The following is a 17,682-nucleotide window of genomic DNA, read 5'->3' as shown; positions in this document are numbered from 1 at the left end:
AGAAATCAGCTTCCTACCTTAGAGTGAAACATGAGGGAAAATAGTTCTTTACACTTCAGAACCTTCATGTTTAGAGAAAACAAGAAATGAAATGAGTTCATGAAAGACTAATTGCCCAGTTTGTTTTATGCATGAGCCCCAGCATTCCTCGCACATGCAGTTACAGCTTGTTTTCAAAGAGACCAATTACTTCATTAAAACATCATTTTCACACTTCCAGAGCTGCTTTAACAAGTCTTCTCCTCTTCATCCTTCTGGGGTATTATTTTACCATTTTCTGGTTTAAGAGCAAAGGAAAAAAGAGCCAAATGCCAATATCTATAATTTACTAACAGCTATTAAAACCTGAGAATTAGGATCTATCCTTTATCCACCACAAAGGAAAGGAATACTGCAGAACTTTAAACACCTTGGTGCAAGACCCATGGCATCTCAGGCAGCCAGGAAGGACCAGTAGCAGGATGCTACTGCAGCTACAAGGATACCAAGTGGTTTGAAACAAGCCTGTGCCTGGGAACTTGAAGGGCAAGATCGGGAAACAATAAAGATGAAAGCTCTTTGAGTTATCTTAATATTTCACTATGTGTAAGATATTCATGGAGGCCACAGAGTAAGTCCAGTTTATACACAGCAGAAACTGAAAGATGAGTGATGGGGTGAGGTAAAGGGTGAAAGAGGAGAAGGAAAAAGAGCTAAATCCCCCCCAAAAGAAGTCAGAAGGATGCCTACAGAGATGATTTCTTCAAGACAAGCAACATAATGCATACTTCAGTGAAATGCTGTCATTAGAAAATAGAGTTCACAGTAAGTTCTTGACTGCAGTACAAACCTTGGTTCCAAATGAAGACCTTTGAGCCACCACAGTCCCTCTGGTGAAGCAGAAAGCAGGAGTCTCCATGCCTGCATGTGCAGGAACAGAGTGCTGCAGTCCTGGCACTGGCAGGGAGATGCTATCGGGGGTTGCCACGGAAACGGCGGTGCAGCCCCAGCAGCTTTGACTTTGCAGGAACTGAGAGTTCAGCGAGGCTCTGAGAGCTGGCACCTCCAGCTCCAGGCAGGACTGTGATGGGGCTGTGTTTGAGGCTTTCCCACAGCCCACCTTTCCCATCTCCCCACCCGAGTACAGGCACAACCACACACAGGCTGTTTCCCTCCTCCTTCTTTTCAGCTCAGACAATGCACACAAAGGTCACTCCTCACCCATCACTTCCATCCAGGTTCCCTTCCTACAAAGATGCTGTGTGACAGCTTTTCAGTCTGTTTGAATGTTCTGGACAGGGGTATTCCCTGGAAGCAGAGGTATTTTACTGAAGTTCCTTTCACTGCAGAGGAAGCCTTGATATCCACCTGCTTTTACAAACCCAGAGAGAGCTGGAAACGCTGTACAACTTGTACAGACCCAGAAAGGATCACTCCAGAGTTTATTGTAATTACTTTCCCCCCCCACAGAAACAGGCATGATTCAGAAGGGAACTGCCATACAGGAGAGTCCAGCACCAGGTGAAATATTGCTGGCTTTGGCAATGCTGCTCTTACCTTATTACCCTCTTCACGCCAATTGTGATATCCCCAACAGGAAAACTGCTGTGAAACATACTGTATTCTGGAGAAATCCCCTTTTGGATTAAAAAGTCCCTTTAGGATCAATTTCTACTGTTTGCTCATTCATACACCTGAGGGCAGCATTATTTGCCCCTAAACATTATGCATGTTAATTTAAACAATCTTGCATTTGTGTGCAGGTTTCCCATCAAGTTTCCCCATTGTCGCACCACCGAAGCCAAGACCCCAGGGTAATGGAGCTGTAACATATTTTCTGTTCAGTGAAATGACATCCCAGAGCCATGCAGCATTAAGTCCTCTGGAAAAGAAAATTAATTCTCATAAAACCTTTAACAGCTGTATCCCATACAGGGGGCAGAACAAAGCAGATTTATATTTCCCAAGGATAACTGTGCACAGAGATCCAAGGAGCACTGTTTTCATTGCAGATTTGTATCCCCCACAGGAAAGATTATTCAGATGTGACACAGGCAGATCAAACATGCCTGATGACTGAAGTGGCCATTGACACAAGATATTTTGGGAAGGGAGATTTTCAGCTGGTGGCAAGAGATAGCACAAGGCAATGCTAAGTGACAGGCTGGTATTCCAGCTTTGATTTACCACCTCTTCACTGTATGGGTGACTTCCATCTTCAAATTTAAACTAATTTCTTTCATGTTATTTGCAAAGTGAGAAAGAGTTAAGGCCAGTTTGTTTGACAGGATGGCAGCTGTCACTCCATGTAAACAGACCCCAAAATGAAAGAGCAATCCAGCACATGGAAGTAGAAAGTCCTGACACTTTAATTATCTGAAGAGATTACAAGATGAAAGTCTTTCTTGAGGCAAATGTATATTAGTATTGATATAGTCATTGTGCTTTTCAGTAAGAGAAATAGGAGTCTGTATTTACATAAGAAACTATAGTGTCTGAGATCTTTAAATATCATATTTATGGAAATGATTCTGAATTACAGCATTTACAAAATAAAAACAAGCTTAAATAAATATTCAGTGCATTAAATAAGATTTTTTTCCACAGAAGCAACTTTTTGTGCATATTTATTTCAGAATTGAAGTTTGTTGTAATTTTTTTATCCTATAAAAGAAGCATTAAATTTCTTGTGTGTTTTTCTGTTTTTTTTTCTTCCTAAAAATAAAACTGCAATAATCATTGCAATGTGAAGCCTGAGATTTAAGCCTGAATAAGTACCATTGCTTGCACCACATCACCCATGTCCCACCAATCACCCAACCCCATGCCTTTCCAAACTCTGGTGAATGCAGACACTCCAACCCAAGGATTTCATGAGAAGGATTTCAGGGATGTAATAATAATAAAAAATATAAATAAGTGAGGATAACATATCAGAGCTGACATTGTCTACAAACAGCATCATAAGGCTTGTGCATTACACATAAACTAAGTGAAGCTGTTTCATCTGAATGAAAATGACAGTAGTGCCAAACTGCAGCACCCTTATATGGCTCATTAACACTGAACAGTAAATCACTGAGCAAAGGGAATGTCCCCCAAAAAACAAGTAAAATTTAAAAACAAATTAACACTGGCCAGTTTTGCCTTAGCACTTGGAGTGACGACCTTTCCCAGGTGTGATACTGCAAACAACTTCCTCACCCATTTTTGTATCTATCCCTTGGAAACACAGTGTGTAACGCCACGAGTCAGGAAAGGGGGCACAGCAAAGAGCTCTTGATCTCGTTTCCTCTGTAACCACAGCACACACTGCCTTGCTTTTCATGTGGCCAACTCAAAGCAGGTCCAAATGCCTTTGAAACCTCAGTGCTCAGGGAGCTCTTACTGCAAATAGTTCGTGCAAGATCATAGCATGAATCTGTGTGAGTCCCATTTCTTTCCTCTCTGAGTGGAGATAACAATTATTCCCTGGTGTTTCAAATAAATACAAATGTCTTCTGAGTTGTTAGCATGAGTGAAGTACCAGTATGCACTATTTTACAAGGTTACGCTGCCAAATGTGGACAACAAGAACCCCTCTCTGGCTGACCATTCTGTAGGACCTTTTAGATATCTCATTACATATTTGCCTTTTAAAAAACCTCAGTATGGGAGAAATAATCTGTCTTGTCTACTAAATTTTGCTGCCAAACTGTCAAAAATATCTATTTTAATATGAATTCATTTATTTGGTAACCACTTCCTCTGAAGTTTGTTAAGTTTTAAATGCTGACATAGAAACCAAACTTCTGTGTCAGACTTTTACTAACAAGATTTTTCATAAATGATTTAGATTATAAATACTTCCAAAACTCCAAACTATGGAACTGGAAGTTGAAAAATTTTTTAGAAGACAACTTGGAGTTATTGCTCTGCTTTGTAAATAAAAGGCAAGAGAAATATACTGTTTTAGGGCCTTCAGGGCTTCCTATGGGATTCACTGAAAATTCTGCCATTGTAAATATTGAATACAGATCTGAAATAGATTTGCTTTTATTAGTCCTAGCATAGGTAGCAAAAATCTAGACATGGGGAAGTTAAATGGCAGCAGGTGGGAGAGTGCTGATGCCCACAGCCATGCTGGGATTCCAGTGGGCACAGGAGTGTCTGAGCTTTGGGACTGATCCACTGGGGATGGACTAATTAACTGACTACTCTGTTCCTAGCATGTAAGATAAGCAGCAATGCCTGTTCAATTCTCTGAGCCCTATTTCCTTCCACACAGTGCATTTGTTCTGCATATGGCATCGTAACATTAATGTTATAAATTTATGGAAGACTGTCCTGTAGCCTTAGAGCTACAGACGCCTCATAGTTCCCTTTAGCAGCTTAGTAAAATGCAATAAAAACTGTCTGTACAAAATTTATAATAATGGATGTCAAAGCCTATGTGCCCTCACTGGGTCCCTCTTTCAAGTTAATTCTTGGCTTAGGTCAAAGATATCAGTCCGTGTAAGACTCCAGAAGCCACACCAGTAGTTTAATATGTCAGATACCAGCTCTGTCACTATAGAAAGGAGTGACATGGAACATGTAACAGTGAGTGCAAACACGGACAGGCTTCATCTGGCCATAACGAGGTAATGGAGCAGAGTGGGAGGAACAGCGGGAACAGAAGATCTGAAAAACAAGAGGGGAAACTTCTCTTCAGTTCCTCTGAAGAACAGGATGGGACAAAATTGATTTCAAGGGAGGGGAGAGAAAATTGTATGAGCTAGCACCAGCACCATCCTCAGCACAGTAAGTGAAGGGCCCCAGCAGGCAATCCCTACCCAGTTTATCTGGCCAGGCTCTAGTGAGGGTGCCCAGCACTGACAGTAGCCAAGGCTGGCCTGTCCTCCTCTGCAGCTCACAGGGGAAGGCAGCTCCATCAGAGGTGCAAAGAAGCATTTCTCCCTTGATTTTAAAGAAAGGCTAGGGGAATATTTGTGAGTATCTCTGAATTTCATACTCCTGCAAGTCCACTACATGGTTAAAGAAAGCAGCTTCTTCCTTTCTAACTTGTACCCCAGCCAGCAAGCGAGATGGGATTGCAGATTTTTGGCTTCCTGTAGTACATGACTGCTTTTTTCTCCCTCGCTCCCTCTTCCACCCCCACAAACTTGCAAAGCAGCAGCCCTACACACCAGAGTGATCCTCCAAAGGTTTGGAAAGAAAGCAAAGGGACACCCTGTCCCTGCAGCTGAGTGTATCACCCCTGGCAGTGCAGGCTGCCCTGGCTCTTTAGAGCTTACAGCTGTAGTCAGAGCTTACAGAGTGACTCTGTTGAGATGGGGAGTGTTCTAGGATCTCAGAGAACTCTGCTTTTAGCTTCACACAGCTTATTGCTGTATAAAAGTCAAACCTCTCCCCAGTCCTTTGTAAACATAAGCTGAGAGTTGGCAGCCCAGGCACAGAGAAGCACCTGTGAATTGAGAAGCCTGGCTGAGCGTGCACATTTTGCTGTGCAGGCAGGTTCTGTGGTGCACATGAATTTGCTGCTGTCTTTGGTGGGAGTTCCTCACAGCCCTGAGTGAGTCATTACCTTGCCACAGCTCCGACAGTGGTGCTTCCTGCGAATGACTGTGAAAGGAGCCTTGCATGCAGTGCAGTAGCTGCAGACTTCATCTGGAACCCAGTCAGGAGGATCTGTCAGAAACACAGCAGCAAAAGGGAACATAAATCAAAAGGGAATAAAACCAAACATGTGATTACCAGATCCACAAGGAAGTAGGGAGAGTAAAATATAACAGCAGCTGCTTTCATCTGCATTTCTCCAGGCGCTTTGCAAACAGTAGCTGAGTGAGTTCAGGATGCCCAGGACTGGGCTCGACTCCCCTCTTCTTTTCCAGGCATCCACCTTTGGGCAAAGCAGATCAGGCATTAAAATGGCCCATGACAGCTTTAGACTCAAAATAAAATCCTAGTCAAATGCAAGTCCAGGGAGAAGGAGATTAAGCAAAATAAAACAAGAAGACAAGAGATTATTGAAGCAGAACTGAATCACAAGTGTTTTTGTCAGTGCCACCACCATCAAAACAAGCTTAGAGCTGAGATCATTCCCAGCCTCTTCAGCCTTCCCTCCAGAAAGGCCAACTGCTTTTCTGCAATTAGGCAAGCAACTGTACAGGTAATAAACCCAAAGCCTGATTACCATCTGTTCAATTATTAGGACTCTTCCTGGAAGTCACCATAACTACAGCAAAACCACAAAATCAAGTGTACACAGCTTAACAGAGAAAGAACTTGCCCATTACCACAGACAGCATGTTTCAGTTGTTTATGTCTTCTGTGAGCTCTCCAACCTCCCATAAAAGACAAGCAGGGAAATGATTTGGTTTTGGCAAGGCCAAGAAGGTATTGGGCTCCCTTCTGTCGAGCTGTTTCTGCTCACGACAGGCTGACATGACCTCAAAGAGTCTGGAGTTACAAGTGTAGAAATGTTGAAGCTGACTGCTTAATTAAGTTGGTAAAAATCTAATGAGTGCAAAGCAAGTTCTGTCTAGAAGGAATCCATGGGCAGAGTGAACATGAACTACACATGAACTGGTTTATTTATCCAAGTTCCCTGAATGCAGCTCCTTTCTGAGTATTATTTACAATTTGCAAGCCATGCAATTGCTGATTTATAAACCTGACAAGCAAGATCTCTGCCTCAAGGAGCATACCATCAAACAACAAAATATATGGTGCAGTTGATGCAGAGGTTAAGAGGACTATAGCTATAGGCAGAAAGATAATTAAATGAAAAATCCACTGTTTTGTTCCAATATAACTATGACCAGTTTTCATGTGTTTGTCACATTGCAACATTTGTCAAATTAAAAGTACAAAGGATATAGCACTCAATGTAAGAAACTGTTCAAAAAGCAGATTAGTAAAAACAAAGAGAACTTAGATTTTGACTCAGCTTTTATAGGCTTCTCTAAACTATTTTAGAGGTTGAACTAGCTTAAGGAAGCTATCCTTCACTTAAGGAGCACATCAGTCTGATAAAGGTTACACCTACAGGGCCAGTAACCAAACCCAGAAGTTGATGTGCAGAGAAATTACTGATGGTGGAAAAAAAGGAGATTGCACAGAGGAGCCTTCATCTCATCCCTGAGAACAGTTCACCAGAAAATGTTCTATGGGGACAGGAGGCTACAAATTCCTGGTTCAAAGGCAGAGTTTCCTTCAGCACCAGGGAGACACAGGACTGCCAGCTTAAGTCAAGCATTAATAACAGTGCAGCAAAGACATTTTTCTTTCCACTTTTTTTCCTTTTCTGCAGTCTCCCTAGGCATTACATCTATCTTGCCCAGTGAAACTTACTCCTAGTATCAGTTTATGATGTAGATTTTGAAAACTGTCACTTTCTCTGATCTGAAACCATGGCAAGCCTGATGGAGAATCCCCATGTTCTCCATCCAGGAGGCCCCTTGGGTTATCACATATATCCAAAACAAAAAGCAAAAATATGAACCAATAACAATGCTCCTGTTTAAAACTTGTCTCTACATAGATGATGTTTCCAGGGATTTAACCATCCAGTGATTCTCACTCATTTTGAACACAGCAAAATGTAGGAAGTTATTCTAGCTCTGTGCCACCAGGTCTCCCTCTGCAGGTCTGGTGGAAGCAGCCTTGCCAAGATGCTCAATTTGACACTGATGCTTTATAAAGTGCATTGCAGGGTGGGCTACCAGGTTCAGACAGTTACTGATCTTAATATTCACCAAAAAGCCACAAAGCACAGGCCCTTTCTGTACTCCCTGCAGCATCCCAATGTGATGTGCCACTTCTGCAGCAGCTGGAGTCATCATCACTCCTCCCCTCAGATCACAGGTAGGTCACACACGTTATAAGCCAACACAAGCCCACCCCAAAGAACTCATCAACAGAAAGCAGCTTTCTTATCAGCTGCTTCATTTTTGGTTTGGGTTTCTCTGAGAGGCTTTTTTTTTTTTTTTGCTTTGTCTTTTGTGGGGGAAAGACAGAGTTGGTTTTCCCCCCCCACGCCCTATATTTTTCTGTTGTTGCCCTTGAAGTGCAATGCTGAAAAAGTTATTTTTTAATTGATCTTGCATAGATTTGCCTCCATGCTAAATAGAAAGAATAACTGCAAAAAAAAACCCCCAAAACCCCAGCCCCCCCCCAAAAACCAAAACCAGGCAAATAAACAAACAAAACAGAAACAAAAAACACCCAGCAAATTTTGATAAATAATGACCTCAAATTAACAATAATCATATAAACTAATTTACAGTTACAGAATCACTTGACTGACAGATGAATTAATCTGAAAACTTTGTTTTTGTAAATTCATTTCCATAAATAATAATTCACAACTTATTGGCAATGTACAGAAACAGTGCAACCCTCTCCACAGAACACTCTCCCACAGCAGAGGGACTCCCTCTGCCCCCACACTGGTGTCACTCAGCTGATTCACTAAGTGTCACTAGGGTGGCTAAAGGGCACATTTCCCCAGACAGTGACTCATCAGCAGGGGGGCACAGCCAGTCCCTCTTGCCTCAGGGGCTTTGTGCCCTCCCAGCCACTCACACCAAGATCTGCTGCACTGCAGCACACCCCCAAATAGTAACACTTGGTTATGTAACAGCTTTTAACATTCAAAATGCTGTACAAATGTAATTGCTTTAATCCTCATCACCCAGCTACAGTCAGTGTGCGGGGAGAAATCAGGAGAGGGATGTCTTGCACAAAATCAGAGCGGTGCAGCACTGAAGTGACATTTGAAATGGGGAACTTTGGGCCACTACCCCAAAGCCTTTCCTTCCAGCTGACTGAAAATGGCCTTACACTGACTACAAACACAGAGTTGTGAGACCATGCACTTCGAAATCAAATGCAGTGCTGGAGTGGAGCTGAGGTGCTCACCCTGGCAGGAAGGATGAGTCCTGATGCCTGGGTTTCTCCAAGCCCACAGAAGGCACCCCTTGGTTCCCTTCCCCAGCCTCACCTCACTCAACCTTGGGAGCAGCCCCTGACTTACACACATCAACGATTGAGTCACTGGGCTTTTTTTAGAACAGGCTATTGAAATACTCTCTGAAGAGCCCTCTCCTGAGGGGAAAAGCTTCCATGTGAGGAGCAGAGAGTGCATTACACAAATTAAACCCCGAGCACGAGCCTGAAGCTGTGCTGGGAGCAGGGCAGCAGCACTGCACCCACAGGCTTTTTATGTTACACTCCTTCTCCAGGCTATGCTGCTCCATTAGCTCTGCATGCTGCAGCAAATAGCAACATCCAGTCTCTAAAGCATTATCTGCCTGTGCTTGGGGGATTTGGACAAGGAAGGGAGGGAAAACCTTGTTCCTGGGCTAATTGGCCCAGTGCTTTATCATGCAATGAGAGTTTGGAGAAGTCTGCTGGGAAATGGATGAAGTCCACAGCACAAACATCAAAGAGGAGGAGGAAGGGAAGGAAGGGATTAATGAGACAGACTACAGATATAAATTTTAGAAGAAAACATTAAAAGCATGCCCAGAAAAAGAGACAGATAAATGAAGAGAAACAAGTATTTACAAGTTTAGAGAAAGGAAAAAAGCACAAGATAAAATTAAATAGCATTAAGACTGAAAAAGGCTCTTAACTATTCAAACATCTTGCATGACAATTGCTCATAAATCATGAAATTTTAAAGTCTTTTTATTTATTCTGTAGCTTTTAGCATTCACATTTACTTGACTATGTAACGTCTATCTCATTAGCTAAAAAAAATTTCTGCTCCTAAAGTTAAAAGTCAAGTTCAATCCAAGATGCTGGAGCTTTAGGAAAACCATAATCATGGATGAAAAAATCACAGACACTGTAAACTGTCAAAAAGAACACATTAATTAATTTGGCATTAAATATGTACATTGGACCTATTGCAGTCCCATCTAATCTTAGAAAATGAAGATCATCTCTCTGTCTCAGAACACAAGAGGAAGAGAACATGGACCCAGATCCATCAACTGTGATGACTGAAACATTAGCCCAGAAAGCTGAAGTTTCTTCTGTGGTGCTGAGACACAAGAGACCGATGCAGAGAGAGAGAAACAACCCCAAAAGTTGGTGGAGCTTGCAGAAGGCCTAGGCCAGCAAATCTGTACTCTGGTAGGAAACAAGTCAGAAGCAAGACACCACAACTCCCTACTGAAGAGCAGCTGCTAAACCCTAAACTTGTGATGTTTGTGTTACAGCCAGACAATTCAGAGAGAAGACCCCTTTCTGCATCTTTTTATTTCTATCAATTATTCCTAATGCAGAACTCCAACTGAAAGTTCCTAAATGCATTTTTGCATGTTAAATCCAAGATGCAAGAGAACCCTGATTACAGCTCCACCAAACTGACCTGCAGAGTTCTGCTGCCACAGCAGCTGGGGAACTGCCACCACTGCAGCTGTCACTGCTGCCAAAAGGGTCAGATGGGCCTGCTGGAGCTCTCTGATCAAAGCAGGATTGCAAATTCTCACAGTTTTAAGCACAGAAAGTCGAAAACTAAAGTGACTTGACTTTACCTCCTCACTTCAACTGCCACAGTAAAATGAACCTTTTTTGGTCCCTCATCACACCTGATTTTCCACATGTTATTCTGGGCAATCTCTGACTTTGATGTAAGATTTCTAACAGGCAATTGTACCAAAGTAATTTTTGTCCTTGCTCAGAAGATTCAGTGCTGATTACAGCCAGCTTGACATTTCTCAAAAAATAAATTTTTATGCTTAATATAATTTGATGAAAATTTTGGGGCTAAGGGAGAAAAGAGGTAGAGACTTCTTAGCTCCAGCTCTGGTCAAATAGCTTTCTTAGGATGGAATTTCTGTGCAAATCTAGAAAGCTTTCACCAAGACATAGAGCTTTGCAAACTTGGGCTCAAGCCTCTGTCTGATTCAACATCACCTTGAATGATGTCCTGTGTTCATTCTGTCCAGGTACATGATCAACAAGCTATTCTTTGGGCAAAATAATTATTTCTATAAAATGTAGCAACTCTCCTAGAAAACACTGGTTTCCATTGAGATATGGGTCAAATCTTTACTTTAAATCAGATGGAGCACAGACTTGGGTCTTCCACAAAACCATTAGCAGGAATATTCTCTGTAAGACTTACCAATCATTATAAAATAGAAAAAAATTGATTATGTAGATCTATATAAAACATACCAGAACACTCAAAACATGTATTCATTAGAAAAAAAGTTTAAAACCTAATCAAAATCCCAGTTATGATGTTACAGAGTTGAATAAGCTGTTCTTTACAGTATTTAGGGGATGTTTTCCCATACGTGCTGCATGGAATTCTCAAAAAGTTCCACACAGTGCCAACAAAGAGGGATAGTCTTTGAGAAGGGAAAAGGCTCTGAGCAAGTTCTTAAAGCCTAAGTCAGATTGAATTATTGCACTGCAACCTAAAACCTGTAAGAACCCTGTAATTCCACATGCATGATTAAATATGTCCAGTTGATTATAAAACATTGCCTCCATATGGAAATTTGATTCCTCTCACACAGTGTAAGCAGAGCTGCTGAAAAAGGATAAAGTGAAAAGTTATGTGGACAGAACATGTTTGGCCCCTGAAATGTGCAACAGTTTAACTTCTTTCATTTACAAAGTGTTGCTGGTCATCATCATAAATAACAGAGTAAGCACAGGCACAAAGAAGACAAAAGAAAAACTGAAGTATTTTGCTGGGGCTGACAGCTATCTCTAGAGCCATGGTGATTAGATTCTGCACATACAGGAGCATGGGTGGGTTTTTCTGACCCAGGGACTTATAATGCAACAAAAACAAGAGCCTGAGCCTGGGACTGTGAACTCCTGAGTTGTGCTTGTGCTGCTGGATAGAGAGCAGTCAGGGCCTGTGACCAAACAGGAGTGGGTGGGATGGCAAGGGATCAGGGAGAAATAGTGTGTGCTGTGAAGCAAACAGATGCTAACACTACTTGGCACAAACAGGTATTTGTACTGGCAGCCACAGAAATCCATTATGTCTGCAGTTTTTAGTAGGTGGTAGCAAGCAAGGCAGTTCTGTACAGACGCTAGAGGGATAAGGAGTGAAAATGCATGTATGGCTGCAGACACAGCTGAGATGCTACAGCATATATTTTCATGGAGCACCAACGGCTTCATAATGCTTGCTGGTTTCCTTGAGAAAAAACTGCAGATTTCCAGATATCTCATGCTAGGACAAGAAGTATAACTCACTTTCTTAGCCTGCCTTTAACTTCATAAATGGATAATTTAAAATATTCACATTTCCCTCAGTTGGAACAGATCAGTCCTCCTGAGTAATAAGTTATCCCAAAATACACGTACAGTAAAACTCAGATTTGCCTAACTTTGTTATTAAAATCATCAAACTCACAAGGGTAAACGTAATGTTCCCAAATATGGTGAGCAGGGTCACACTTATGCTTTATCCCATTAGCAAACTGATAAATGAAAACATAAAAAGGCAATTTTGAAGTCAAAAAAGTTTTGAAGTAACTCTGTGTGTGCACACCTATGTACACACAAGGAATCTGCTAGCAAATACAAATCAAGTTCTCTGTTAGGGTTAGAAATGTGATGCCAGATGCATAAATGGCAGAAAGACACCAAACTTCTTCCCCAGTGTTTGCTGTTTCTAGAGCTGTGCTGGATGTTAAGAATGACACAGCTCTGTCCTGATCAGGGATGCACTGGCACTGGGTTAAATAAGAGCAATTTTCTCACATTTTCAAATGCAGAGGTTTCCTTTACATTGTGTGTGACCCGTGCTGCCCGCTCTCAGGCAGCTCTCATCCAGCTGTGGTTTGTCCAAGCTGGAGCTCAGGAACTTCCCAACAAGGCTCCTCCTGTGCTGGTTTGTAGCTCGCCAGGGCACAGGGAGAAAGGCAGTCCAACCTTTTTGCCCAGTTGTAGCCTGCCACTACAATTTGCTTTGAGTTTCAGAATTTTGTACCCCACTGGCCATCACTTCCATCATAAAACCAGGACAAGAAATTTTACAATATTTAAAAAATACTTATTAAATATTGCCTAAATTAATATTCTACCATAGGAAAATAAAATTGTTTTACCCTCTCTCCCTATAAATAGAAATAATTTTTGAATACTCCATGAAGTATAACTGTATATACTTCCTTGACAAAAATCTTAGAGCATTAGGACAACAAAGATTAACATACAGACCGTAGGCTCAGGCTTTTGTTTTGGAATGCCAATTAATCTGTAGTTTATTGTATTTCAACCTTCAGAAGGTCACAGGATTTAACTCTTAAACCCTTGCCAATGTCAGTTGGTTCATAATAAACATTCATATTTGTTTTATGACCTAGACCAGCTGGTGGGTTTTATATACAATAAGAAGGAGAAATCTGACAAAAACAAGTGATTCATCTTCATGATGTGAATAGAGGCTAAAACCTTCAGTACAATCTTAAGGCCATTTATTTGTTCAGGTTGCTGGGCTTGCTTTCCATTTTTGGGAATTTTTTTTAATACCATTGATTGAATACAATCTAAAACATTTGCTACATTCAGTCAGAGGGATTTATTTGATAATAGGGAAGAGCTTTCCTGGCAGGTAGCTGGCTGGACCTTCTCAATTTGATACATACTCTGCCACAAAGGCAGAAGGGAAGAGCTATGATGTGCTCCTTTGCTTTTAATTGTTTTTACTTTCAGTTGAAATAATTGAGTGACCTGAGGTATAGAACTGACGTACAAAAAAGGAATTAATTAACTTTGATGCAATGCCCTCAGTCTTCGCTTGAATCCCTTTACAGTGATAACTGTGGTGTATTCCTGTACTCCTGTTGATGGCCTGTGGCCCAGATTTGGCCTGAAGGACAAATCCACCAGGCTCACTGCAAGCAAGAGGAAACAATGTTCAAGCAGCAAAAGCTGCCTTATCCACCAGACATCTTCCACCTGCACCCAAACATCACCCAAAGTCAGGGGCTGCTCCTTCCACAGGGGCCAGCAAAACCAAGACACATAGGGAGGTGTTGTAAGGGGGAAAAGGCATGTGGCTGCTGAGGTTAAAACCTTGGTGGAACTTTATACCCCATGCTGGATGCCTTAGGGATGGCAAAACCATGTATCCCATTAGCTAACCCTGCATACCTCAGCAGAGAAAGTCAGTACAGTGTGGCCAGCAATGACAACTTGTGACCTGAAGGGACAGGGATTTGGCATGTATTGGAGGGGAGGGGTATTTCTAAAGTTCCCTTAAATTCAGCAAATTGACCCACTTCAGATGCCCTTAGTAGTAGATTTTATGTGACTTCTTGTGTTTGCAAGGTGGAGCTCATCTCTGTACTCCTCAACAGCCTCTGTCTCTTTGGGATACATAAAATTCCTGCCCATCAGGCCTGGAGCCAAGTTACAGCAGACAACAGTGTTCAGTTTACACAGTCAGAAGAGCTGCACTGGTTTGCAGATATTTACAGCATAACCATGAGTAGATATTTACAGCATAGCCACTTACACATAAGCCAAGGAAGGCTCCCAGAGAAAGCCTGCAAGGAGACTGGTGCAGGCATGGCCAAGTCTCCAGTGAGCCTGTGTGAGCCCCAAAAGCAGAGTACCTGCAGGAGCACCTGCTCATTGGCTTGGTTTAGAGGATATGTTAGCATGGGACACCACTGGCCAAGGCAGCCAAGCTCATCCTGGCATCCACATCTATTTATTCAAAAGGGACTTGCTTACCCCACAAAGATCTGCTTTCTACCATGCAGGCACACATACAACATCTGCTATTCTGGAAAAAAGGTGCAGGCAGGGGGTTGTTTTTGTTGAAGTTGCTCATATGCTATAAATACTACAAATTTGGTTTTACCATTCACTTAGGGCAGGGACTTCACTGATTCACACTGCCTAGGTGCTGCTTTTGAACCTCCAAAGATTTCCCTTTACTGTGTTGGCCATAACATCACCTAAGTACCCAGACCATGGCCTCTTATTTCAGTAAATAACATCCCAACTCACTTCTCCAAACATGAACCATTCCCCATGCCAGTAGCAGCTGCCATGAAAGGTTGAAGAACCTTAAAAGCTGAGCAACATGCCAGAGAAGAGAAATGACTTTGCTGTGACAAAATGCACATTCACTGTGAGAGGGTTATGCAGCATCCTGCAGTTCAGAATAACTGGCTTTCAATTCTGTAAGTCAAATTCACCAACAGCATCAGCATCGATCCAAAACAAAAGACAAAGAATTGAAGCAGTAGAGAAGGAATAATCTTGCACCCTTTTGCAATATAGCCTATACATGGTAAGGATTTGCTTAAAGATTTGTTCCTTCCTGCACCTTCTGTGACATTCTGAATTACAGCACAATAGAAAAATCAATTAAAATGACTACTGAATAGTTCTTTATCTGCCTCCAAATCATCTTCCTTCAGAAGAGATAATATTTCTGCAGTGCTTTATACATGAATTAGCCCTGCTGTTCTAAATAGATTAGATCCTTTAGCCTGCAGCTTCAGAAAAAGGGTAAGCAAGCAAACCATGGGTTTTATATAAGCACAAAATAAGTTATAAATATGAATATTTCTCTAAAACCTAATCTTTAAGAGTTCTTTTTTTCCCCTCTGTGATTTCTGATCTTTATTACAAATGACATGAACCAATATTTCTCTTCTCTTGGTCACCACCCTCCACATACAAGCAGAGGCACATGCTGCTTTATCACCCAGCTCTGTCATCCTGCATGCCAAACCTCTCACTGCAAGGACAGTAGTGTACATGGACAAATATGTAACAATAAATCAAAGTTTTAAAGCACAAGGAAATTACTGCACACTTGAGTTTCTGGGAAGCTCAGAGACAGTTTCATAGCTGATGGTTGTCTTGTACTTCTCACTTGACCACAAACATATTATGGCTCTGGTAATTGGGCTCCTGGTGTGCTGAAACCACCACTTAGCCTTGAAGATCAAAGCTGATTGCTTTCTTGTTTGCTCCATCTCATATATCTCTTTTCTTATTCGTTGACTGCAAGTGCTCTGATACCTTTTAATCCATTTTTTATACTGAGTTTGCCAGAATAGGACTTGAGCCCATAACTAACTCTGAAGAAGCTCAGATTAATAAAAGAGAAACAACTCCTGAGCTTTCAGAATACTTGAACCTCAACCAAAACTCTGAGACTCACATGCATTTTTCATTCTTACCATGTACTCAGTGAGATTTGAGCAACCTCAGCAGACTTATCTAAAGCTATCATTTTCTTTGAAATACTAGGGTGAAGAATGTGAAAATATTAGCCAAAACACCTTGATCAAAGACAAAAGTAAGGAAAATATGAAAGGTACTTCTACCTTGGGATGAAGCAGCACATCCACATGCAGCAAACGATACAAAAACCCTCTCAAGATTTGGCTGAGAAGACCTTACTTAGGGCTTGGCATCTCACACAGCCCTCAGAAACTCATCAGATGTAACATTATGCACTGTATTAAAGCCTTTACTACTCAGACCCTTTCTGCACTGATACAGAGGAATTCACACTGAATATGACCAGTGGATAAGAGTTTCACGAGGCTGTTAGAAAAAACCTGGAAGAAATATGCTCTGTTTACCTTCTGACTTTGTCTCTAAAACAGCATGACAACATTTTATACTCACTTTCCAGAGCCAAACATTAAAAGACTTTTCATTTTAATGATCACTTCTTTAATACATCAGTGTTGTCTCATTTTAATTCTTAGAAAAAAGCAAATACCTTCAAAGTCCCCATCTCTGGCCTTTGCTGCAAGTTCTGAGGATGATATACTTTCTTGACATAAAGCACAGTCTTCCAATGCTGCATTCCTTAAACCATGATTAACTGTAAAACAATTCAAAAAATACTCATATTTCCTCATATTCATGTTAGAACTTTTGGGATTAGACCACAGTAGCACCTTCTTAGACTTCTTGCTTTTTCTCTACCCTGACACAAACAGTGATTTACAAGTCTCCTATTCTACTTTGGGATGACAACAGAAATGAAAGATGCTGTTATTACAGGACATGCAGTCTTCCTCCTTCTACTAGTTTAGCTGCACTTACATTTTATTTCCCAATTCTTAACTTGGATCCTTTAAGACAAGTAGATTTTGAGAACAATGAGAGAGTCCTAAGGTAAATCACACATATCAAATCACACATATCAAAGAGAAACTTCACCCCAAAAGTCCCATTTTTTCACTCATTTTGTTTATGCTTACTTTTGTCAATATCATCTTTTTTAATGCAAGAGTTCATTCATTAGAAATTACATCCATCCAAGTACTATTGATTAAAATACATTTCTCAGTGATAGTTCTTTACAGCTCCAGTTTCTTTATGACTCTTATCTGAAGGTTCATGAGCTCTTGTGCTCTATTTCTAGCAATTCTGTCTAACCCCATTTATCTATTTTTTTTTAACAATAAAAAAAGCCAGTCTATTTTCACATCATGACAGGCTGCCACCATAAAACTGTTGTGGAAGTTTCAACCAAAAGTAATAGAAGACTGTAATGCATGTTGTGCATTATCCCACTGCAGAATTGGGACTGGTATGGAGGTTTTTTCTGCTGAATTGATCCAACTATTTAACCAAGTGTTTCACATAAAAAGCTCAATGCTTTTACATGAAACTGGGAGAAAGAAAATTTTTTCAATCTAGAGGAAAGGAAGTAGGAAAATAAAAAGAGCTCTGGTTGCTTTCAGAGCTGGT

General features: G+C 41.2%; 1 protein-coding gene across 4 annotated transcripts in view; it reads right to left on the bottom strand.

Annotated features, from left to right (window-relative positions):
- Window positions 1–2,324: 2,324 nt before the first annotated feature.
- ZFYVE28 (zinc finger FYVE-type containing 28) overlaps window positions 2,325–17,682 on the bottom strand; it is a 147,275-nt gene continuing 131,917 nt past the window's right edge. For all 4 annotated transcript variants that reach the window (XM_059845315.1, XM_059845312.1, XM_059845313.1 and 1 more), the window contains 3 exons: window positions 16,703–16,807; window positions 5,546–5,649; window positions 2,325–4,641 (listed from right to left, as the gene is read on the bottom strand). In XM_059845315.1, coding sequence (XP_059701298.1) covers window positions 4,510–4,641; window positions 5,546–5,649; window positions 16,703–16,807 — 341 coding nt within the window. In that variant the 3' untranslated portion in view covers window positions 2,325–4,509. The remainder of the gene's footprint in view (window positions 4,642–5,545; window positions 5,650–16,702; window positions 16,808–17,682) is intronic.

Source organism: Haemorhous mexicanus, chromosome 4 (assembly GCF_027477595.1).
Source record: "Haemorhous mexicanus isolate bHaeMex1 chromosome 4, bHaeMex1.pri, whole genome shotgun sequence".
Classification (NCBI taxonomy): domain Eukaryota; kingdom Metazoa; phylum Chordata; class Aves; order Passeriformes; family Fringillidae; genus Haemorhous; species Haemorhous mexicanus.
Note: the sequence above shows the minus strand (reverse complement) of the source record. Positions and strands in the feature narration are given on the sequence as shown.